Source organism: Sprattus sprattus (assembly GCF_963457725.1).
Source record: "Sprattus sprattus genome assembly, chromosome: 4".
Lineage (NCBI taxonomy): Eukaryota > Metazoa > Chordata > Actinopteri > Clupeiformes > Clupeidae > Sprattus > Sprattus sprattus.
The window spans coordinates 34,015,988-34,042,889 of NC_137923.1; the positions used below are offsets into that span (position 1 = coordinate 34,015,988).

Here is a 26,902-nt window from a genome sequence, read left to right on the forward strand (position 1 = left end):
ATTGAAAAAGCGGACTGGAGGGTCTTCTAAGTTCGTCTTCTCTGATGAGTCCAATTTCACAGTAGGTGCAAGACTCTGTGGCTTGTAGGCCTCTCCAGGTCTCCGTCTAACCATCAGACGACCATGTGTTGGGCAAAGCTAAAAATTGGACTCAGAGAAGATGAACTTAGAAGATGACCTCCAGTCCGCTTTGGTTCAATCCTTATGGTCTTTTACAAACCTCAGCCAGGCAAAGTACAACGTTGTCCCGGCAGAAAAACTTGCTTCCTTTTGCTCTGACAATGTTCCTCAACTCTGAGAAGTGTTTTTTCCAGCAGGGCAATGATCCATGCCACACAGCCAGGCCGGTAAAGGTGTGGATGGAGTACCACCAGATCAGGACCCTGTCATGGCCAGCCCAATTTCGAGACCTGAATCCCATAAAAAAACCTCTGAAATGTGATCAAGAGGAAGATGGATGGTCACAAGCCATGAAAAGAAGCCGAGCTGCTTGAATTATTGCGCCAGGAGTAGCATAAAGTCACCCAACGGCAATGAGAAAGACTGGTGGAGAGCATGCCAAGACACATGAAAGTTGTGATTTTAAATCAAGGTTATTCCACCAAATATTGATTTCTGAACTCTTCCTAAGTTAAAGCATTAGTATTGTGTAGTTTAAAAATGAATATGAGCTTGTTTTCTTTGCATTATTCGAGATCTGAAGACACTGCATCATTTTTGCTATTTTGACCAATTGTCATTTTTCTGCAAATAAATGATCTAAATGACAATATTTTTATTTGAAATTTGGTAGGAATGTTGCCAGTAGGTTATAGAATAAAACAAAAATGGACATTTTACTTTAACACGTACCAATAAATAGTAAAACCAGAGAAACTGATAATTTTGAAGTGGTCTCTTAATTTTTTCCGCGGCTGTAGATATTCTAGGTTGGTGGGATGGCATTCCTGGACGGAGAGCCACTGACTCTCTTCAACATTCTGATCAGGGTATGACCCAGCCATTCTATTCAGGTCAAGTCACGCTTATTTATATAGCACATTTGAAATATTATTAGAATAAGAGAAAATAAATAGTAGAAGAGAATAAAACCATCCAAACAATAAGACACAATAAAAGAACAACAAGAGTTTAAAGTTAACTTGACCAAAAACCATCAAGCAACCTCAGACTCAAAAATCAAATAAAAAGCCTCACCTCAGACTGGACTAAATGCAACTTAATGAAAGCATCGATTTGTATCATGTAGCCAGTGTATAGAAATTAGTTTTCAACCTGATTTTAAGTTCAGTGTCAGTTTAGGGTCAGCTGTGAGCAGCAGGTCATTTGAGACTTTCAAAAGACAGACTCAGTTCTGTGCATGGTGAAGACCTCTGATAAGTACAGGTCTCAGATCGCATTCTCCGTCAGATCACTTTAGAATTGATTAAAAACCACCTTCTCCACTTCTGATCAGATGGCTATTAACAACCAATTTAGGATGCCTCATCTCTCGATTGTAGTATTTCCCCCTACAGAGAAGTACAAGACAAGGGTGCCCTCTATCGCCCCTTTTGTTTGACCTAGCAATTGAGCCCCTGGCGGTGGCTCTCCGGGAGCGGGATGACTTTATTGGCATTGAGCGAGGAGGTGTTACGAACAAACTGTCTCTGTATGCCGACGATCTGCTTTTGTACTGCTCTAATCCTCTCCATTCAGTACCTGTTGCTCTATACCTGTTGAATCTGCAACCAGCCCAGGCAAAAGAGGATCTCAAGCGCTGGGAGTCTCATTGGCAGGCAGTGTTCATTCAGTGAAAATGGTCATTATGCCAATACTACTTTATTACTTCAATATGGTCCCTACCTTTATCCCCAAGTCCTCCTTTAGAGAACTGGATACGCATATTTCTACATTTATCTGGAGCAACAAAATCCCATTTTAAGAGAAGTCCAAGTCAGATGGAGGTCTTGCAATACCTAATTTCCTGCATTACTACTGGGCTGCTAATGTTCATAAAGTTGCATTCTGGATGTCATCTTTTAGAGATGGAGTTGGGCCTGACTGGTGCCACATGGAGCAATAGACATGTGGGCCAGTTGATCCCGCTTCACTACTCTGCTCTCCTTTGCCACTCCGTAGGAGATGCCACTCCAACAGCCCCATTGTTAGCGGTTCCCTTCGTATATGGTCACAATCAAGGACTCATTTTGGGTTCAAACAAACAGTCCCATTAATCCCCATAGGTCGTAACCCTCACTTTAAACCTGACCTTCTCTCTTCCACATTCCATCTCTTGTCCCGGAAAGTTATGAAAAGCATTGCTGCCCTGTACCACAAAGTGATTTTTTTTCTCTAGTTAAGGAACATGACATACCACGGTCACAGTTTTTAAAATATTTAGTCCAAATTTTGCAAAGAAATATTTCCCATCCTTCCCATCAGCTCCGCCCAGCAGCCCTGAACACGATTGCATCTCCCTTGATCCCTTTCAATCAGGGTGTGTCTCCAAATAATACAACACAATTCAAGATATTTCTAGCCCCTCTCTCCGTCATGTTAAAAGTACATGGGAGGAAGAATTACATTTGGTCATTTCCGATAACATGTGGCAGGCAGCAATTGAGAGAGTGCATAAATCTTCTCTCTGTGTGAGACATGGACTACCTCATTGTAAAGTCCTACATCGTCTGCATCTCTGCAGAAGCAAGCTGGTCAAAATCTCTCCTGTCACAGACCCCACCTGTCAGAGATGTCTCAATGCCCCTGCCACTGTATTCCATGTTTGTCTCATGAGTCATGCCCATCAATAGCCCCCTTTTGCTCCCTTAGTCTTTGATACAGTTTCTCAGATGTGAGGCCATGCCATTACCCCAAACCTGTAGACCCATGCCATTACCCCAAACTTGTTGACCGCCACCTTAAGTGTTATGCCAGAGGATATACCATTTCAAATAGTCAGTGATAGGCCATTTCCTTTGCATTGCTCTTGGCCCGCAGATGCATCCTTCTCAAGTGGAAGGACAGGCCCCCACCTTCACATGGCCAGTGGTAAAGGATGTTATGGCACACCTTAAACTAGAGGAACTAAGGTTACGCATTGGAGGCTCTTGTAAGAAACACCGCAAGGTTCAATACCTTCTCCCCGGACAGTCTCATGAGTTAAAGCCATTGAAAATGTGCAACACTGCAACAGGGTTTTTGGATTATTAAAAAAACTATACAATCTTTTTTTCTCAATGTTTTCCAGGACCTGGACCCATATGTGGATGAGGTGCTGAAGATTCCCATCCTCCAAGTTCTCTCTGTCCAGTTTGACAAACCAAACAAGCTGAAAGTGATAGCCATCTACGTGACAAGGTTCAACTAAGGGCAGGTTTTTACCCTGAGTACCTTCCTTGAGCGTCAGGGAACTGTCTTGGTATCCATAGCACCACGCAGGAGGGCAGCACCACTTCTCTGGCACAGAAGGCCAGGTTACAAAGCTTCTGTATCTGTGAGCAAAGTTTACATCTTATTTAGAGAACAAAAAACGGGTGACACACATTCTACAGTGTATGCATCTTTTTTCTGGTATGGCTACTGATTTTTGTCTTTTTTGGATTTATTAGCTATATACAAGCAGCTCTTCCGTACCATTTGGTACACTGAATAACTATGTTTAAAAAGCTTTATGGCATTCAATATGACAATCTTTCTGACAATAAGTTTTGTGTGCTTTTAGTGGGTGGTATGAAACATGTTATCAATTGACACATATAAGATAAGCAGTAAACAAAGTAAGACAGAGGGAATAGTCATTTATAGCATTTTATTTGTTAGTCATTTTTGTATTACAACTCATATGCATAAATAAATAGATTTTACTGCTGTAAGTATACATAGTCTGCTCTATAGATCTGTAGTAAAACACATTGAAGAACACGTTTGAGCTCAGGGTGATCAAGGATCAATGATCTGGTTGGCGTTGAGACTGCAAAGTCTTGTTATCTTGGTTCAAAACAGTATGAGTGCACTGCTGTATCAAAGTCTTCCACAGCCATATTTCTCCCAAGGGACACACTAAACAGTTGCCATGGTAGCACCAAAGCCCATCTCTGGTATCACAAAACCTTACTTGGGTGAGTGGGGTGGGGTGAGCTGGCTCATTAGCATTTAAAGGAACAGGCACTCAAAACAGGTCGCTCTGACCAGGACAGTTTCAGACAGTGTGAGAAGGGTGCTATTTTGCTTGATCCTTGTGATATTTTAACCAAAGCATATTACAGGCATTTCATGAAGACCTCAAAGACCATGTCAAATTGTGGAAAAATGGGCTGCTCCTCCCTCCCTTGCAGAATGCTAATCCACTGCATCTGAAAGAGGCACTCTCTTTTGAGTGGCCCCTCCAGTCCAGCCCCGCTGTGTAAACTCCTGTGAGTCTCGATCAGCAACTGAAAATCACACTCACGGGTGGTGGCTGAGGGACATGGCATGGGCCGCAAAGAAATCGAAACGGTAGACAGAATTGGCCTAACAAGGTTCAGGATGATTAACAGGCCTAGGCTACATGGTGTTGAGCAGTTTTCAACCCATAAAATCTGTTTACTCACAAAAAAACCCCGACTAATAACTCCATTTTAACTCACCAAACCGTTTAGGCCCAATTTACACACGGTTTTTCCCGACACCGCCGAAATGCGCGTAGATGTCGGGGCACATTTACACACCGCAGGAAGTTCCTCAGGACGCCCTTGAAAAAAAATGAACTTTAAAACAACAACTTTAGATAACCAAGCGCTTGGCCTGGTTCCTGAAGATGATGCCATCTTTAATGATGCAATATCCTACAAACAGATTCATTTTTTTTTTATATAATTATTTTTATTATTGCATACAAGAGGCAATACAGGTATCAGCATACTTTGTAATGTTATACAGTTTATACACCTCCTTATGATTTCAACAACACTCATATTCATGCGTGCAACACAGACACTCAACTGCCCCCTGGCACCCTCCCACCACTCACACGCACAGACAAACCCACCCCCCCTCCCCAACACACACACTCACACTCACACTCACACACACACACACACACACACACTCACTCACACACGCACACACACACGCACACACACACACGCACACACACACACACACACACCTACTTGGTTCCCATGTCTCAGTCACCACACCCATTCCCTATTTCTTGGCTTTACAAGGCTTCAAACAAATCCTGCCACACCTTATTAAATTGTTGCCTTCTGTTCCGGTCTTCGAACATTGATTTTTCAATATTTAAATAGTATTTCATTAGACCCTTCCATTGCTGTATTGATGGGGCCTCGGAACCCTTCCAATCCTTCAGAATTAATTTTTTATACACCAAAGAGGCAAATATGACCATCCATCCAATGGGATATTTAAGTGTGTCTGTATTTTGGAATATGCATCTCGTAGCTGTAAATTCAAGTTTGATGCTACAGGTAGTGGTCATCCATTTTTGAATCTCTAACCATCCCTTGCGGACCTTCTCACATTCCCAGAAGGCATGTATGATTGTTTCCTTGTCTATGCCACATTTGACACAAACAGGAGAGAAAGAGGCATCAAATGTATTTATTTTTGATCTTGTGTAATATATTCTAGTCATGAGCTTGTATTGTATGAGCCGCAGATTTTCATTGGTGGTTATCGTTTTGGTTTTGCTGAGACATTCCTTCCATATACTGTCAGAGTTAGTTATGTTAAGATCTTTATTCCAGCCCTCATATATTTTCTGTAATGAATAATTACTTTCCTGAGCCTCAACAAGATCTTTATACACTTTTCCAATTAATTTCTTGTTTTCATCTGGATTCAAGAATAGTCTCTGAATAACTGGGGGTTCCGAGGAGCTGGGTAACATCTCAAAATGATCTGTTATCCAGCTCTTCAGTTGAAGGTATCTGAAGAGTTCCTTGTTAGTTAAATTGAATTCTGTTACCAGTTGATTAAAGGGCTTTACGTTTGTATCTGAAATAATATCCCCAATAGTTTTTATTCCATTGTCACTCCATGATCTCCACTTTAGCTTCTGCTTTTGGATGGTGATGGATGGGTTATTCCACAGGTACGTGGTCTTTGGGACCATGATTTTTATATCCAAAATTTGTTTTATTCTCGACCATGCTCTTAATGTGCTATTTGTGACAAAACTAACATTCTTAATCTTCACCTTTGTAAATAAGGCTAAAAACAGGTTTTTGCCCCTAAGCTGCTGATCCTCTATGTTTATCCAAGTATCTTCCTCTGATCTGTTTATAATTTTATTAATGTAATAGGCCTGAGCAGAATAGAAATATAGCTCCAGGTTTGGGAAATTTAGCCCTCCTCTTTTTCTATTGTTTTGAAGTAGTTTTCTACTCAGTCTATTCGCCTTATGTGACCAGATAAAAGCGCTGAAAAGTTTATTAATAGTTTGAAAATTTTTTTTAGGTGGGGTCATTGGTATTGTCTGAAAAATGAACAGAAATTTTGGTAGCCATATCATTTTAAGCAAATTAATTCTGCCTATTAAATTAATTGGTAATTCTGTCCATTTATCTAGACTGGCCTTAAGATCCTTTATTAATGGAGAGAAATTGTCTTTATATAGTTTTGTTTTGTCTAAACTGATACGACACCCTAGGTATTTAATCCTTTCCTTTTGCCATTTAAAATTGTATTTTAATAAGTTCTCAGTTTTGGGTAAAAACCCTGTTGTTGATAATAGTTCAGTTTTTTCTATATTCATTTTGTAGCCGGATATTTTTGAATACTGCTCAATAATTTTCATCAGATGTGGAATAGATTCTTCTATATTAGTCAGATACAACATCAAATCATCAGCGTACAAACCAAGTTTATAGCATTCCCCTCCGATGGTAATTCCACTTATCTTGTCTGTTTGGCGTATTTTCTGAGCCAACGGCTCTACAGCCAAGGCATATAGTGATGGGGATAGGGGACATCCCTGCCTTGTACCTCTAGTTATCTGAATTGCATCTGAAAGAATACCATTAGAGTAGACGTATGCCTTAGGAGACTTGTATACCGTTTTAATCAATTGTATTATTTCCTTTGGGAAGTCATATGCGTCTAAAACCTCATACAAGTAGCTCCACTCTAAGCGATCAAACGCTTTTTCTGCATCTACCGCCATCAGTGTCACATCTACTTTTTCTTTTTTAGCAAATTGTGTTAGAGATATACAAGTTCTAACATTAGTTTTTAACTGCCTATCTTTAATAAACCCCGTTTGATTAAAATGAATGATTGATGGAAGTATTTCAGTAATTCTATTATTTATAACTTTTGTAATAATTTTATTATCAGCGTTAATCAGACTTATTGGTCTGAAATCAGAAGGTGAAGTGCACTCTTTACCTGGCTTAGGAATAACATTGATAATGGTATTGTACATTGAGGGTGGCAGGGTTTCATTGGTAGTAAGGTATTTTATGACTTCCATGAAGAGAATATTTATTTGGGGCCAGAACTTTGAATAAAACTCTGTTGGTAGCCCATCCATCCCTGGAGCCTTGCCTTTTGGGAAGCTGTCGATTGCCTTTTTGATTTCCAAAAGGGAAATATCTTTGGCCAGAAGAGCTTTGTTTTGCTCTGATAGCTTTCGACTGTTTACTGATTTTAAGAAATTCTTTTGTTCCTCTGTTCGACCTTTAATTTCTGTAGAATATACAGTACTGTGCAAAAGTTTTAGGCAGGTGTGAAAAAATGCTATGAACTAAGAATGCTTTGAAAAATGTAAACAATAAATGTTTATTTTGTATCCATTTACATGGTAAGACTGAGCACAGCAACAAGACACAACGTAGTTATACTGCATCAGCAGGGTCTCTCCCAGACAAAGATTTCAAAGCAGACAGGGGTTTCAAAATGTGCAGTTCAAGCTCTTTTGAAGAAGACGTTGAGGATCGTAGACGCAGTGGTCAGCCAAGGAAACTTAATGCAGCTGATGAAAAACACATCAAGCTTATTAACCTTTGAAATCGGAAGATTTCAAGCAGTGGCATCAGCTCAGAACTGGCAGAAACCAGTGGTACCCGGGTACAGACATTTACTGTCCAGGGAAGTCTGGCCAGAAGTGGTCTTCATGGAAGAGTTGCAGCCAAAAAGCTCTACCCCGACAAGGAAACAAGGCCAAGTGACTGAACTAAGCACGAAAACATAGAAACTGGGGTGTGTAGAACCTGATAATGTAATAATTTCCTGATAACGTAATAACCCTGATAATGTAATAAAAAATCCCTCATAAGTCCCTAAAAGATGTAATAAAACCTGATAATGTAATAATATCCCAATAATGTAATAAAGTGCATTTCCCAATAATGTAACAATCGCCATACCAATAATGTAATAAAATGTTACATTAATTGGAAGTTATTACATTATCAGGTTAGCCTCAATTTTGCAGAACCTGATAATGTAATAAATTCCTGATATTGTAAAAACTTTGGTCAGTGCTGAAATGTTGGGACACCAGTTATTCAGACCAAGTAGTGATGCTGTGTAGACAACCACCCACTATTGTTTTGCTCATATTTTGATCCCAATGGTATAGGCCAGGGGTCTTCAACGTTTTTCAGGCCAGGGACCCCCAAACTGATGGCGAGATGAGCAGGGACCCCCTACTATATAAATTGCATAAAATATTGTTTATAATATACTAGGCCTAGTGCCAAAAAAACATAGCTACCCTGTTATTGTGTCGATGGCACACATCCTCCCACATTAGTGAGATGTATCTTCTTTTCAATTACTCCTGACTGACACGATCCAACGGATGACGGAGGAGGAGTCTGGCGCATGGAGTTGTGTTGACAACATAGATGTTATAGTGAGATTGACAGGTCAACAAACCAATCACACCGCTAGCAAGTTGTTAAGATTGTAGGTAGTAGCATGCTAACATTAGCTAGGAGGCTCACGCACCTCGCAAATCCTCACTTATTTTTCAGGTACAATTAACGTTTTTTGACCTTTTACAGTGTCTATTTCTCTTTATTATTATTTTTTTTAAATCTAAGCAAAAAAATGTCAAACTAACAATTTATAGGTACAAACAAGACCAGCTATGGAGTTTGGTCCGCCATCTTTTATTTTTTACCTTCGCGCTCTTTAGACTTGAGCAGAAACGCGATCTGATTGGCTAGTGCCTGTGCATGAAAGGTGCTGTGAGTGAACCGGTGCCCAGCTTGAAAGAGCTCCTGTGGGTAGCTGTGGGTGTCGATTGGACTGAAAGATAACGTCTTCTCGATCAATTTATACGTTCGCTACAATATGTTGGATTTATGTTAATGTAAATTTAAAGGGAATAAATACAATTCTGATTTGGAAGACATTTAAATTTGTGGGAAAAAAAATTGGTTGATTTTTTTATTTATTTATTTTTTTTAGAAATATAAAAAAAAATGATCTTATCAACCAAAGATTTCGCGACCCCCCTGCAGTACCTCCGCGGACCCCCTGGGGGTCGCGGACCCCCTGTTGAAGACCCCTGGTATAGGCCTTTAGCCTCGCAAGCCAAACCTGTACAGCAAGAAGCTGTACAAGGGTCTGGCACAACACGATTTTCAGTGTGGGAGGGATTAACGGTTGTCTGTTAAGTTGCCTCTGCACGCAATGCCACGCAATAGGAATGGCGCTGCAACCAATCCGAGCGACTGACGAATGACAAAAGATGATTTGATTGGCCTGGTACAGTTTGGATTTTCAGCCGCGCAAAACGACGACAGTTGACCAGCACCAACCAAAGTTATTACAATATCAGGTAATTATTACATTATCAGGTTCTGCAAAATTGAGGCTAACCTGCACTTTATTACATTATCGGGGTATTATTACATTATCAGGTTTTATTACATGTTTTAGGGACTTATGAAGGAATTTGTATTACATTATCGGGAGTTATTACATTATCGGGAAATTATTACATTATCAGGTTCTACAGGGTGCAGAAACATGGCAGAAGGTGCTCTGGACTGATAAGTCAAAATTAGAAATATTTGGCTGTAGAAGAAGGCAGTTCGTTCATCGAAGGGCTGGAGAGAGGTACAATAATGAGTGTCTGCAGGCAACAGGGAAGCATGGAAGAGGTTCCTTTCCAGTTTGGGCTGCATTTCTGCAAGTGGAGTTGGAGATTTGGTCAGGATGAATGGTGTCCTCAATGCTGAGAAATACAGGCAGATACTAATCCATCATGCAATACCATCAGGGAGGCGTATGATTGGCTACAAATGTATTCTGCAGCAGGAACATAACCCCAAACATACAGCCAATGTCAATAACAACTATCTTCAGCTTAAAGAAGAACAGAAAGTCCTGCAAGTGATGGTATGACCCCCACAGAGCCCTGATCTCTACATCATCGAGTCTGTCTGGGTTTTCATGAAGAGACAGAAGAATTTTAGGAAGCCTACATCCACAGAAGATCTGTGGTTAGTTCTCCAAGATGTTTGGAACAATTTACCAGCCGAGTTCCTTCAAAAACTGCGCAAGTGTATCTGGAAGAATTGATGCTATTTTGAAGGCAAAGGGTGGTCACACCAAATATTGATTTAATTTAGAATTTTCTGCTGTTCCTTCACTGCATTTTGTTAATTTATGAAGAATTGATGAAAATAAACTGTTAACACTTCCATTTTTGAAAGCATTCTTAGTTTACAGCGTTTTTTCACACCTGCCTAAAACTTTTGCACAGTACTGTAGTTTTGCATAGAAAGAAGCAAAATTTTGGTTAATACGTTTGTTATCCCTAACCACAGAATTGTTCACTGGATCCTTTAGAATAATAGTCTCTCTTTTAGACATCTTTTTAACCAATGCGGACAACTGCTTCCCGGTCTTATTTGATGATGTATAGCTTAATTTATTCATGTTGTACCTAACGTTATTAGCTTTTTCTAGAAGCAGCTGGTCATATTCTAGCTTCAAGCTTTGCAAGTGTTCCATATCGTATTTTAGACAAGATTTCTTATGCTGGTGTTCTGCTCGACTGATATCGGTCTCTAATTGTTTTACTTTTTTATTTAATTCTGTGTTCTTTCTAGACGAAAAGGAGATAATAATCCCCCTTATATATGCGTTAAAAGCATCCCATATAATATGAACAGGTGGCTTTTCCTTACTATCAGTAATATTTATTGTTATGAATTCATTAATATTTTTATTACGTATTTAATAAACTCCTCATCTTTCAGATATTTTCTATTCATCCTCCAGATTCTATGCAGTAACTTATTTGATGGTGGGCACATAATGCAAGTAACTGCTGCATGATCTGATATAATTATGTCATGTATCTTAGAAGTTATTACATCACCTTCTCCTTCTTTAGATACGAAGATATAATCTAAGCGGCTATAGCTGTTTTGTGCGTGAGAATAATGTGTATAATCTTTCTGTCTTAAATGCATTTGTCGCCACACATCAGTAAGGTAATTTAATGCAAGGAATTCAAGAAGTTCCTTGGGAACATTAGGTTTCCTCTTCAAGTTAGAACTATCATGTTCATTAAAGACTTGATTTAAATCTCCGGCAAAAATAATTATTCCTGTTGATATGCTATTGATTATTGTTTGAATATTTCTAAGATACTTCATGTTAGCTGACGGGGGAGCGTAGATATTTATTAGTGTATATTTATCTCCATGGATTTCACACGAGACTATCAGATATCTACCCTCAGGGTCAGAGTGTTCTGAGATTAAATGGAAAGGTAAGAATTTATTTATTAGAATACCTACTCCTCTACTCTGAGATGTATAGGTTGATTCAAATGCCTCTCCTACCCATTGTTTTTTCAGGAGTTTAATCTCACCGGCTTTGAGATGCAGCTCTTGCAAAAAAACTATATCTGAGGACAATTTCTTGAGGTGTTGAAGGACTTTTTGTTGCTTTACTCTGTCTTTAACCCCATTTACATTCCACGTTGTAACAGTGAATTTATTAGGGTTAATTTTAATCTGACTGCTATCCAACATTTTGCATGATGGACATGCGGGTATATCTTAGCCAAGCTCTAGGCTGGTGAGATGACTTCAATAGGGAACCAAACACACACACCCCATACTCACTCCCACCACTCATTCTACATGTAAAGGACAGGTGGACAGACAGGCCAAACAGACTCTCACTCACACCCCATAACATATATACACCCCTGACAAACATACATCCATTCACACCTAATTCTACCTGTTTGTAAAGCATGCTTTTGGTAAGGTCAGTTGCTCCATTTTTGCTGCTAGGGCACTGATCTATTTCAAACTCAAATATTTTCTTTTAACAATTGGTTGTATAATTTAAATAAATTAAACCTCACACCTCCAAGCGGGACAAAACTGAGAACATAGAGAAAAAGAGAGAATGGGAGGAAAAGGGGGGAGGAAACTAATAATAAAACATGATAAAGTAACAATACAAATAATAGTAATACATAGAGCCCTCCTCTCCCACACCCCCAGCCTCACTCACTGCTTCACTCATTCCACGTCTTCCCACACACACACACACACACCCTCACTCACACACGCGCAGTCTCACTCTGCTTCACTCATTCCAGGTCTCCCACACACACACACACACGCAGTCTCACTCTGCTTCTCTCATTCCACGTCTTCCCACACACACAAACGCGCAGTCTCACTCTGCTTCTCTCATTCCACGTCTTCCCACACACACAAACGCGCAGTCTCACTCTGCTTCACTCATTCCAGGTCTTCCCACACACACACGCACGCAGTCTCACTCTGCTTCACTCATTCCAGGTCTTCCCACACACGCACGCACGCACGCAGTCTCACTCTGCTTCAAAGTTTCCAGTTTCAAAACATTTCCTCAAGCTTGGGTCCGGAGGTCTATCACGCATTTTTTATGACCGTTGATTTCACTGATATAGGACTGCGTGTGTTTTATGTACCAACAGTCAAGGTGTGCATTATGATTCAGGGGCATATTTAGCCAATATAAGTACTTTAGGCGCTAGTAGTATCAGTGTCTGTTTGGTCAACAACTGATTATCAGATAAAATGAAGGTCTACATTTCAATAATATTTCAACAGTGTTTATTGTGTTTTTCCATATTAACATTAAACATAGTGTCCAGCATATAACCTAGCAAAGTTTCAGCTACAGCACTCATGCACTCGTTTGCTCGATGTTGGGCAGTGAATGAATTAGTCAGGATGATGGAAGATACGGCATACTGGGCTTTAAGATCATGTATTTTCTGTGCTCGCAGTTCGGATTTGAGAGGGTTATTTTGATGAAATTCTTTGTGCTTCATATCGTAGTGGCGTTTCACGTTGCTGCTTTTGACGAGTAGGCCTACCACCGTCTCAGAGAGCATATCAGGCACACAGGCTTACAGCTGCGCGCAGGCAGAATGAACATGTACACGTCTGTCCACTCCTCCTTAAAAGCTCGGTTCTCGCTGTCTTCCTTTCTCTTCTTAGAGCATGTCATCTTTCTCTTCAACTGCGAACTGCAATGAATCTTGCTTTGCTTTCCCTCTCAACTCACACGCACACTTTTCTTCAGTCAATTTGTCTGCAGCTTGTGCGTGCACCAGTCCCACAGCTCGCTTTGTGCGGAAGAAGTCCTTTAACAGCGAGCCCCTAGTAGGCTATCATCTGATTGGCTACTGGCATTATAAAGTTTAAACAAAAACATAAAGTTATGGTTAATTTAATGTATTTAACGGGTTTATAAAAGTCACCCAAACATCAGTTGTTAAAACCGCTTCTTGTGTCTCGGTCTGCCTATTGCCGACCCCACACACACAATCCCCCCCCCACACAATCTGCTCCGTCAGTAAGGCAGAACTAGTAGACCCGAATCGAGCACACTCCTGTAACCAATCATGCTGTTGACTGAGGTTAGGACCTCCTACCTCATTTACATATGGACACAGAAATACAGAAATAAATAAATGTAGAAATGTAGAAATAAATAAATGTAGAAATGTAGAAATAAATATAAAGCATGTATACATTTATTCATGCATTTATTTATTAATTCATTTATTTCAGCATTTATTTATTTATTTATGCATTTATTTACGTATTTATTTATTTATACTTATGTCATGTTTAGTCCTCCATAGGTTCTTGCGATAGCCCCGTACCAATCACCAGTGCTTCAGGGAGAGTCAGGAACGTATTTTGATATTTGCGCAGCAAAGGCTAATATTAGTAAGTCCATACAAAGAGTCGAACGTCAAATAAAGGAGTCCAAATGGTATTCCAAATAATAAATCCATAGCCTCGAACTTTTCTCAACTTACACCAGTCTACACATCGGCATCCTGGGTCTTTATCAACAAGACCTTTGCAAACACAATCAAGAGAAAGGAAAACAAAAACAAAATCCTCCGGTTGAGATACAAACGTTAAACGGAGGATGGCTATAATACAAGCTAGATTATTTTAGTTATCTCCCGTTAGGAAGAAGCAATGAGATACAACTTATCTGATCACTGCATCTTGTCCATATCCAACAGGTTACACCGATCGTGGATATATTATGTTCATCTCAGTTCCAGCTTCCTCTACCGATGAAAACTTACACTCCCTTTCACCGTCCACAACGATCAACATAGCCGGGTACTTAATCCTAGTTTTTACGATCAGTTTGTGAAGTTTCTCCCTTAGAGGCCAGAACGCATCCCTCTTTTTCCTCACTAGGACCGAGCTATCGGGAATAATCCGATAAGGCTTCGGGGACTCTTCTCCGGAATCTTGCTGTTTAGATCGGCGTTCTTTAATGGCGTGGAGAATCTTCAACTTTGTCTGGAAGTGTTGTAGTTTGAAGATGATCGCTCGCGGGCGACGTGATTGCATTGACCCCAGGCGGTGGGCCTACAAACAGATTCAAAGCAACATGTGTAGGCTTATGCATAAAATCGATAGGCTTTGCGTCATAGTATTTCACAACCTAGGCTACCTGGATTATTCGTCAAATCCTGCCGTTACTTTGAGCACATTGTACCATTACAGATTTGGCTTCCATTCAATGATAACAGAACACCAACCTATCTACTATTCTTCTAGTATTGCAAAACAATGTTCTTTAAGTTCAAGTAATGACGAACATTCGCAAAATTGAAGATCCGTTTTTATGGTAATTACAGATGTCGGGTCGCGTAAACACGCACTTTAGGGATGTCGGGGACTCCCGCTGGGCTGTCAGGCGAATGGTACGGGGCTGTCGGCTGAAATTCGGCCGACATCTGTACACCGACAGTTATATTTGCGTTTAGACGCTGAAAAAAAGTGTCGGTGTACAGATGTGATCTAGCCTGGATACCAGCCTGAACTCCGCCCACAACATTTTTGGTCTGGGAGATTCAGTCTGGACTTGAGCTAGTTGGGAGAGATTCAAGGCCTCGGAAAAGTGATCTGACCAATCAAATTGTAAGGGCGGGCTTTATACGTTGATGGACAGATGACCAACCAACGCTTGAGTTGATTAGATAGATAGTTTATACATCGAACAAAGATGGCGCCTCTCGGGAGCTTAGTGGGACATATTTTATATGATTTAAGCTATCTACACGACTTTTTTATGTCTACATTGACTCGGTTAGTTGTGTATGTGCAACATGAATGTTGCCGAGGATTGTATGTCTTAACTGAAGCGCTCTAGACCATTATTGATAAGTTATTGCTAACGCTTAAACAAAAAACCCATTGAAACAAATAGTAGCTAGCTATAGCCTTGCTGCTAATATGTACGTGAGCAGGCATATCTCACAGATATTGACAGCGCATTCATTTTGAAAGAGGAACAGAGAAACGCGATCAAGGCATTTGTCGATCGAAAATATGTTTGCCGTCCTTCTTACGGGATCCGGTAAAGGTTTTAATGTATCAGATGGTCATACTATGTTGCTCTGATTAGTAGGTATCCAATTGAGCGAAGAGGCATTTTTTTTTCCTGGTTCGTTGAAACACGCCCCATAAGCACAGCCCAATGGCTCAGCATCAGACTCATATTCTGACTAGAATTATGAGTATGACATCGTCAGGCTAGATGTGATCTGCCGACATCGCAAAAACCGTGTGTAAATTGGGCCTAAGCGCACTAGAGTTGTCGGTAACCATGGATACCACCTCGTGTTGACTGAGCCAAATGACACAGTACATTATTTCTCTACATTATCATATGGGTAGCAGCATCTTTATTTTACGATACAAGAGAACAGTTTGTTACAAAAGACTGACTAATACCTACCAAACCGCTTGCTGAGATTTTCTGCTGTAGTTTTGAGCAAACCCATTCATTTCTCCATAGGGATTTTTTTCTCAGGGACCAGCAAATGCAAACACTAAAATACAAACTTCTGGTCGATTCCCATACTCTAAAATGCATGCAGACATGTTAGGCTGGCCAAAACAAAATAGCCTACACTCATTTTAACCCCTGACTATTAATAACAATCATTCTAATAATCATCTGAACATCTGAACATTAAAGGCAAGGCAAGGCAAATGTATTTATATAGCACATTTCGTACATTAAATGCAATTCAATGTGCTTAGTTTACAGAAACAAACATAGAATTTAAATTGAAACACAGTCAAAGAAACTTAAATAAAAATAAAAAAAACACAATGAAAATTGAAAGAAAATAAATAAATAAAAAAAAGAAAGAAAAAGAAAAAGGCGAAGAGGACATATGTCAGTTCTTATCCACGTTCATTATGATTTTGTTTTTTAGCTCATATCGTCTGTCGTTGTGGGTGCGCAGATTGACAACTTCCGGTGGAATTCGACGGACGGGTGTTTTGCGTGCGTGGCGGATCTAGGTGGAACGTCTGACGTTAGCGACTGAGGCTTGGAAGTGTTTATTGTTCCTAGTGTCGTCGAGGATAGAAACCCGTTGGCATAGTGGAAACATACGGATAGCACAGAACGTGTCTTAAAACAGCCAAGCCTATTTCAGACAGGACCAACTGACCATGGCTTATGCGTACCTTTTCAAGTACATCATTATCGGAGACACAGGTACGTGGTCACTGCTTGTTGAGCCATACAGCTAACGACATCGGTAGCTTTCCTAGCTAGCTAGCTTGCTACTTAGCTAGCTACCGTGTATTTCCGCAGTGTTGGAGTCAATGACGTGGTATATGCTAGGTCGCGAGGGGTGGGCTGACCGTCTGGTTATTTCTTGCTAGCTAGCTAATATTACTTAGGAAAGTATGCGTAGTTCCAAACCTCGCAAACTTAGGCTGTCATGTCTAAACAAAGCTATTGGAGCTCGACGCTATGATACATTAAACCATAATGAAATCTCTTTTGTGCAACTATCAACCCACGATTACCTGAAATGACACTCCATTGTCTTCGCTAGCTAGCTACCCAAAATTAATTGAGAGGGGGTGTTGTTTGTACAGCTGATGCTGACATTAGCTAATCAGTTAGCTTGACCGTTTCAACAGCAGGTACGTTTAGCCAGTTATCTAAGTGTCCTGCCACCTATCTATATAAATCGGGCTGGCTAGAAACTTATGAGGACAAGTTCCTCTTCGGGCAAATCGGCATTGGGAAGCATACTATCTAACTTACCAATTGGCTCGTATGTTGTAGAAGTGTGTGTTAGCGTTTCTTGTCACACACTTCAGCCACTGTGTTGTTAGCCTGCATCTCCTGTCATTTTGAAATGCTTCAGAAAATTAGTCGTGTAAAGCTAACCTGACTAGCTTGGTAGCTAACATTCGCACGAATTACGAGGCTTTATCTTGATATCTTGTCATCATTGGTTGGACAGTATCATACAGCGAAACCTAAGATAAGCGAGAAGTACTCTGTAACGTTATGCATTGTTATCGCCATTTCTAAAATGGCGTGCTCAATATTTGGTCTTCGTCGGATAAAAGTGAGCCTGAGTCATTAGCTAACTTGGTGGCTAACATCTTTTTCGTGTCTCAACAGTAACGTTACCTTACTATGCTATGTGGCTGTTACCTAACGTTATTCTACCATTCTATTTCGAATGTTTGATTTAACGTTATTCACATTTAACTTTAACAGATGCTGTGTTGGATTGTGTCAACTCTCTCACAGTAACATACATCTAACGTTAGCTCACAGTGGCTCGAAACCTCGCTAGGTCGGCAGGCCTCGGGCACACCGTAATATTTTACAGTATTACAATTTCATGTCCGTGAAGCTTACCGTTCCCACATTCATTTAGGTAAGTTTTACTGTTAGACGTTGTAACGATATTTTTTCAGTGTTACAGAATAGGAAAATATCGGTGTTAAAAACACAGGTAAAAAAAACGTCGTAGGCCCCACAACTTGCATCACTAATAGATAAACATTTCATGACGGTACATTTCATCACGGTATTTCGCAATTTCCCACGGCCTCTAACATTACTGACAGGTCGGGGTTCATTGTGCGTTCAATTAATCTATTTCTGAAGCAAAGAGGATGGATAATTGGTCATTGGTCATGTACGCACTATTAGCATGTGTTGCTTACTACCGCCAGACTAACAGATGATGTAGGACACGCTCTTTATCTGTGTGAGAAGTAGCATCAACTCGTTGGATGCTTTTTCTTTTTCAAAACACTTTCGGACATTGGTGAAAATATTGTGAATGTCAGTAAGGCTACAATCTCAGATTTTTTTTAAAGATTCTTTTCAACCCAGCATCTATTTGAGTGGCGTTTTTCGCCAGCATCTATTTCGTTATCGATTATTATTATTATTAAATAATACACTTTATTTGTATAGCACCTTTCATAGAAAACAAAACAGCTCAAATGAGCAATTACATGCACAAAGAAATTACATGCACAGTTATTTACAAAAAAGCTAGTTCTCACAAACGTTACATACATTTGGTGGCATCTGCTTTATTGGAGAACTGTTCTTGTGTCTGGTAAATCTAGAATATAATTTATTTAGGCCATTTTAAATAAGAATATCGAGAGACTGGTGATATCTTGTGGCATCTTCTTAATAATTCTCTGTATTTCTACACCCCTGCAGTTTGATTGTACACCATATTTAGATATGTTACATTATTTTGGGGGGGCTGGGTTTTGATGTTTGACATTCATCATTTGATGTCAATTTTAAACTCCTGTCTATCTTCTTAACGCCAGCTGTAAGGTGGAACAAGAAATCACCATTATGGCTGTATATCAGTAAACCCCTACCAGGGTTTTTCAAACACATTGTCATATGAATAAGCATTGCTGCATGAATCAATAACATCATGGGCTGAATCTAGGGAATGATTATTAAGTTATTTGATGATGATATCGTTTCCAAGCTAAAATAAACTAGCTTGACACAATCACTGGCTGGAATGGGACCAATGTACTTGCAATTAAGGCATGTTTTGTAGTGTATGCTTGCTGCTCATGCCGTACAGATACTTTTTTCAAAGAAATTACTGTGTGAAACTAGCTTCTGAAATCAAAGAAACAGCCGTTAGTGCTGCTACTTAACTTTATCACAACCATCCCAAACCACCCCTACATAGTGAATACTGTGATCCCAAATGTAATTTTTATTAATCTATAATCTACTAGCCTATTTGCTTTGATCATTCAAAGTGATGTAGCATAAAAGCACACCATAGAAATTATCGTAAATTCAGTTTGACATCGAGCTAGCTCACAGCCTCAGAAGCTAGCAGTATATCACCGTCCTACCTAGGTAACATTAAGCATTATAGCGTTAATAGAAGGCAACTGTGTATTATATACAGGGAATCATACCACATCCATTTTGTAATTCTGCTGGTAGTGGTAGAAATGTTTAAGAACTTCAAAATTCCAACACCACTGTCTATTGCTATTGTTGTTAACTTGGATGATGTTTGAGTGAATGGATGACGGATTGACTGCTGCCACCTCTGAATTCATTCTCTCTAATGTTCTAAAACTGTTGTGAGTTTAGGTGCAAACATTCTGATTTACTGGGAAGGTAGTGCAGGAGAAGGCTGCCAGTTTGAGATGCTCTAGTCGTTCTATTCATTCTGCTTCAACGCCCTGCAAATGGATTATCCAGGGATTGGATTTGGAAATGAGTTTAGCCGTTGGGTTGTACATTGATGAATAAAACACTCAGTGAATTTGAACTATTGTGCCCATGTTTTGAGTCAGAGTGTTAGATTTTGTCTCATTGTTAGATACGAGCACATACACTGATAACGGATGTTGCTGTCCGGTGGAGTAGTGCCTCGGTGCTCTCATTTTCAGCATTCTACAATTAGTTATCTGTGCAGCCCTCTTATCTCTTGAAGTAGGTTTTTTGTAACCTGTTTTGTTTCTACTGGAGTGTATTTATAAGGATTCAATTGTGTATTTTAGTTATGATTCTGTGAAGATTGGTGTGAGATGTTCTATTTATCAGATTTTTTGAGTTATATGGAAATGTGCAGTCCACAATTTGAGCCCGATGTACTTTATCCAAATGGCTCCTCATGGCCCTCTAGTGGTCCATTCTGTGTGTGCACTCAAAAACAAATCTAGTGTTCATATCTGGAAATGGGCAAAGAATTTGCTTGGACTGAGCCATACACTATACCATACCATTACCACCGATTCAACACATTGCTTCAGGAGCACAGAAGAGATGTGTCATTACAGTGCATGAAATGCCCTGTATTGTTATTCCTAGGCTTCTTCTTCTTCTTCTTCTTCTTGTTACCTTTTTCTGCGATTAATTCAGCCCGAACCGCTTAACGTAGAAACTTCATTCAAACTTTGTCGCGTAGGTCTTGTAAACGACACTTATGCTATGTATTTTTCACTTTTCTAAACTTTATACTTTTTAAGATATTAAAGAAAAACGAATATAAATTTCTCCCATTGACTTACATTGGGCCATTATGACATCATAATAGGGTCTTTAAACTGGCTTGCACCTGTGCTTTACTGACAGCTGCGCCAAATCAAAGGAACCTCTTCTCTCTCTGTCCCTCTCAATTTAACTGTAACTAGGAACATTAAGACACCATCCATTCTCAATTTTTTTTCTCTCCATCTCTCCATCTTTCTTTCTCAGTCTACTTTCTCTCATACTCAATCTCTCTTCTTCACTCCATTTGTATCTCCTTTTTTCAATATTTTCAGTCTCTTTTTCTCTTTCACTCTTCTTTCCTTCTTCCACTCATCTTTCCTTCTTTCACTTTTCTTTCCTTTCTTCACTCTCCTTTCTTCTTTCCTTTTCTTCTTTCCTTCTTCAACTATTATTTCCTTCTTTAACTCTTCTTTCCTTTCTTCACTCTTCTTTCTTTTCTTCTTCCACTCTTCTTTCCTTTCTTCACTCTTCCTACTTTTCTTCTTTCCTTCTTTCACTCTTCTTTCCTTCATCCTCTCTTCTCTCCTTTCTTCACTCTTCTATCCTTTCTTCTTTCCTTCTTCCACTCTTCTTTCCTTTCTTCTTTCCTTCTTTCACTCTTCTTTCTTTTCTTCTTCCTTTCCTAACTTTTGCATTTCATGCACTGGTATTTCCTTCAGGAAATGCATTTTCTAGTTTGATTTGCTGTTGAGCTCAACCATTAAACGATTCAGAGATGTTTGTAATCCTTGCATTGTTTTATTGTAGTTGTAGATCACATATTGGTAACGACGAAACAACCAAAACGATTTATTTTTTGAGTTATATAAGCCTAATTCAAACTGTCGCTGAGAGAACTTCCCAACTGTTGCCCAAAACAGTGAGGTGTTACATGCTACTGGCCTGAAACTGGGGGTCTGTGGCACTGCACACAGATATTGTGTGACAGGGCATTTAGATTTAATTTAGAGGTAGAGGTTTTACCTAACCCAAAGAACGAACAAATGAATGTTACCAGGGCTGCGCATTTAGGGGGAAACCCCCAGGTGGCGGGTCAGGCATACTTTTGCTTAATGTATTAGCAAATAGTGATAATAGTATTTAAGGGAAAGCAAACGTCCTAAAATAGTGTGGGAAAACATGCATACTTATATTCATTTATAAAACTCTAGGCCAGGGGTGGGCAATTATTTTCCCCAGGGGGCCAAATGAGCAACTGAAAATATTTTGGAGGGCCGGGCCAAAATGCCGAACTCAATTATGCATAATAAGAGTAAGAGTGTATGTTATTATTTGGCATTTCAAATGTGATGTTAGCTTTCAAAAATATAATTTATTCAAATTGAATTTCCAAAATGATAAACAAAATGTGTAACATTTGACTCATTTTTAGTCACATTAATAACAAAGGGCATTTTGAGTTTCATATACTATTGAAACAAGGATTTTCTTAGCTTTCTAAAGACATCACATCATCTTTGTAGCCAAAATAAACAAGACAACAAGTCACTGAACTGTGTAACTGTGTTAAGAAAATTGTCCCAGTTTTGTTGCCTTTTTGACTTTATATGCCTTCATCAGTGGTCCCCAAACTTTTTAGGCCTAAGATCACCAACCTTTGCCTTGGTGAAGGCAAGATCTACCTATTGAGGCGTTGAGTAAAAAAGACTGTCCAGACTCCAAACTGTACTTACAGCTTATCTTTGTATTAGGCCTTGTTGTAATTGAATTAAATCAAACACTTTGGTCCAGCTTTCAAATTGATGTGTCCAGGAACACATTTAACCAGGGGTTCTCAATTATATCAATTATCAATCCATCTCAAACTATAATTTTTCTAAATTATTTCCACAGCCCATATAGATCCACAGACAGCAATTATTTTATTAGTTTAACGCTGAAACTATATGTCAGATTTCATTTTCATATCCAATTTGAAATCTCTGTCTGTCTGCAATACCGCTTGCGGCCACTACGCAACTTCGGCGCTCTCAAACTTGCCATGCATACACAGTAATAGAAAGCACACGCAGCATCTATCGTTGGGCAAACCAACAGGTGTTTTTTGCCTGGAAGTCTCTAGATATCTGGCACCTTATTCAATTTCAAGTTCAATTTCAACACTTCAGCTGTGTTCACAGCTGGTATTCCGAAGTCCTTAAGAAAACAGTTTGAAAATGAAAATGATTTTTTTGTAAAAAAAAAAAAAAAAAAAAAAAAAAAAAATTGGAATTATCATGTAATCTTTCGCGGGCCGGTCAGAATCACCCGGAGGGCCGTATTTGGCCCGCGGGCCGTACAATGCCCAGGTATGCTCTAGGCTCTGTAAAGCGCCTAGAGACAATTGTATTGTTATGGCGCGATATAAATAAAATGTATTTTAATTGAATTGAATAAAACCAGTACGGCTAAAGTTCATGCCAAATGCTGAAAGGATGGGTGTGGTTTAATGGTTACCTCAATTGTCCGACTGTTTTGTTTGGGTTTTAATATGAGCTCCATGTGTTTTTCTTTTGCAGGTGTTGGGAAGTCATGCCTGCTATTACAGTTCACAGATAAGCGCTTTCAGCCCGTGCACGATCTTACTATAGGTAAAGTATTCATTTTATCACTTTATCATATTGTATTCTCCAATGGACCAATTCATTCATTTCAGTTTCATGAAGCTGAAACAGATGCCGATTGGGGTGTGATTTGGCCTCCAAACCATAGAAGGTAGTGGGGAGAGCCGGACCCATAGAGGATTTTTAGGATTGGGACAGATCTGATATTTGAAGATCGAGCTGGGCTATATGGCAAAAAACAAAACCCTCATATCTCAATATGCCAAGGAGAAATGGTGATATACAATAGGATTTGACCAAATCCTACATCTGCCCGACTGTTTTACAAATAATAACACTCAAATTAGCCTATATTGCTATTCTAATGCTAATGTTTTGGTGTTGAATGTGGACTATGCACCAAGCATGGCTGGCATGTAAGTGGTCAGGATTTGTTAAGGCTTATAGGAGAAATTAATAAGCAATGATATTTGTGCCTTCACCCGAATCACAGCCACGAGGATATTATTTACCCCACAAATTTGAGTGTCTATTACTTTTATACAACTGTCCCAAAGATTGTTTCAACTGGTGTTGCTAGGCAACTACAACGTTCAATCTGTCCATCCAAAGTCAGTAAGGAGAGCTGTTTGTTGCTGTGGGTATCATATCTGCTAGAATACCTTTATCTGCAATGATGCGTCATAGAATGTGTTGTGTTTGTCGCGTCCTCATTTGTCTACAGAGCATTACATTCTGCTATTTTATTGGTCAGAACTTATTTACCAATGTCTGACAAAGGAGCCTGTAAACCGTTAATTACAACTATCGATTAATACATTACCTATTAAGAACTGTACAATAGTTAAGTGATTCAGCTAAAAACTTTATGCGTGATGATTCCCTTTGGCAGGTTAACTTACTAAAGGAATGCCATCAAAACGTTTTTTTTTTTTTCCAGTTTAAATATTTTTTTTGTGTGGATAATTTCACTTTCTCCTTCTTACTTGGCTGACATTACCGTGGAACCACCAAAACTGAGTATATACCAACAAACAGCATATGAATGAATAAAAACAGATATTCCTAGACAACATTGAAAGACTATAACCGTGTACATGTGGGTTGATGCAAATAAAAATACAAAAACACGTCTGTCAGTGGGGTGTTAGTGAGACAGGACAAGACAGAATCAGGGACGAACATAGAAAATGGCAGGACTAGTGTTAAGTTGAACTTTGGATTGAATAGTTGTTAGCTATGCAGTAAGTTCAGTACCAATATTGGAACACGCAAGAATCTGAAGTGAAGCTGGGCGTTTCTAAATCAGTCTCTTGTTTGACGCAGTGATATTAATTAGGTTTCCTCCGGTAGGAGGTAACCTATTGTTATTGTAGGCTTTCTTATTATTATGTTAGTAGCATGGGAGTCAATGGCAGCCCCTAGAACCATATGGTAACTTTTTGTGAAATTTGGCACACTCATTAAGGACAGTCCCTTCTTCATTCACATCAAGTTTCATGGCTCTCATTACACCACTCTAGCGCCACCAACAGGTCAAAGTTGGACTTTTGTAACACACGCAACTTTTGAACCGTGTGACCAATGAAGCACCATTAGATTCCCTGGATCAAGACGAATTAAACCCACCCCATGGCGTCAATTTCCGGTTATATAGATTTTCCGCTATTTCCGGTTTTATCAAAAACCTTTGAAAGCCTACTCCTCCTGCAAATCTTCTTCAAAATCACCAGAGATGATCTTCAGACCTAGCCTCACAAAAGTTACTATTTAGAATTTTGATCCTCATAACCGTTTGTCCGGTACAGCCACTCAAATTCAGCAGAAAAGGCGCCAAACAGGAAGTGAAGTCAAATGTCAGCAAATATTTGAGTGATATTGACGTTATAGAGTGTGTTTAATTCGTCTTGATTCAGGGAATCTAATGGTACCTCATTTTTGAAAATCAGTCATACGGTTCAAAAGTTGCATGTGTAAACACAAGTCCAACTGTGACCCGTTGGTGGCCCTAGAGTGGTCTAATGAGAGGCATGAAACTTGCTGTGAATAAAGAAGGGACTGTCCTTAATGAGTGTGCCAAATTTCACAGCTTTCTAGCACAGTATTGCATTTTAAATGTAATATCCCATTGGTAAGTCTGCAGCATGAATTTTTCTTTACGGTGATCAATTGTCACAAAACTACATTTTTCCCTGGTTTGCAATGTTTGGAGGAGGAAACCGCCATCGCTGCTTGCAGCTATATTATTTGTTATTTTCCATGGTTACTTATCCGAAACGTCATGGACCAAGACCATGTTTGCTTGTATTGCAGGCCTAGACTATAGACTAACACTCTGGGGTTGTTGTTAGACATGTTAATTAGCACCCCATTCCACAAAAAGAAAAACGTTTTTGTTGCGCCTGTATCCAATATTAATTATTGTAATATATAAAGATAGAGAGCAGACAAATTGGTCTAAATGCACGTGAAGGGATGTATTCATAACATTTCCCTATCTCGGTGAAAATGAAAAAGCTATTGAACCGCTATTATAACCTATACATACTTATACTCTTCCCATGTAATCAATCTGATGTACTGCTTGAATCTTTTGTTACACAGTCCAGTTGACACGTCACCCGTCAACCACAAAAGTGGCACAAACCATGGGACAAGAAAATACGTTAGCAGTTATAAATATCATAAGCCAAAAGGAACTGTAAATATGTGTTTCGTTAACCCATTGACAAGTAGAGACATGTCTTATCCGTGATGTATAAAATAAATGTCAAGCATATTTTGGTTGACCTGTTGGACAGCTGATCATAGTTTATTATGTTAAAGCGTTATTTATCGTATCACTGTTTATTTTGAATGAGTTGTCAGAGGAAGCAGTGGCGAGATAAACACTGATTGGCTGTAAATCATTGTTTTGGCGATAGGTTAACTACAGGCTTAACTAGTCGTCATATTTTGAGGTAATCTGCAGAAATTTCATTCCATGCGCACAGAAGCACTTCTAAGGAAATGTTCTTTCAAAATCAAGGACATTTCTCAGTGATTCTTTTGAACAGTAGTGCATATTCCTGAAATGCTAGTATTTAATATACATCTGTATATATAAATATTGTTTCCTGTAGGTGTTGAATTTGGGGCACGGATGATTACTATAGATGGCAAACAGATAAAGCTCCAGATCTGGGACACAGTAAGTATCTCTTCATGAACACCACATTTTCACTGTAGTTCAATATGATGTGATTTCATTCTTGTTCCCAATAGCAACTTGCAAAGGTGTACAGTTTGTGTCCAATACTTGTAACATGTTTCCACTCTAATTCTATTTATTGTTTTTTTCAAAGCCTGATCTGCCAATACTTGTCAATACTTGTTCTGGTCGATTATGATTACCCTTTATTTGATTTATGTAACAGTATACACAACACAACAATCTTTCAAACTATTCTCGAAAACCCATATGCTAAGCACAGAGTCCAGTGTCAGCACAGAGCCATGTCCAGTACAGTGGTGGTTGGCACACAAAG

General features: G+C 39.3%; 1 protein-coding gene across 1 annotated transcript in view; it reads left to right on the forward strand.

Moving 5' to 3' along the window:
• Positions 1–16,809: 16,809 nt before the first annotated feature.
• rab2a (RAB2A, member RAS oncogene family) overlaps positions 16,810–26,902 on the forward strand; it is a 35,647-nt gene continuing 25,554 nt past the window's right edge. Inside the window, exons 1-3 of the mRNA XM_080836395.1 lie at positions 16,810–17,013; positions 23,331–23,402; positions 26,498–26,565. Coding sequence (XP_080692521.1) covers positions 16,968–17,013; positions 23,331–23,402; positions 26,498–26,565 — 186 coding nt within the window. The 5' untranslated portion in view covers positions 16,810–16,967. The remainder of the gene's footprint in view (positions 17,014–23,330; positions 23,403–26,497; positions 26,566–26,902) is intronic.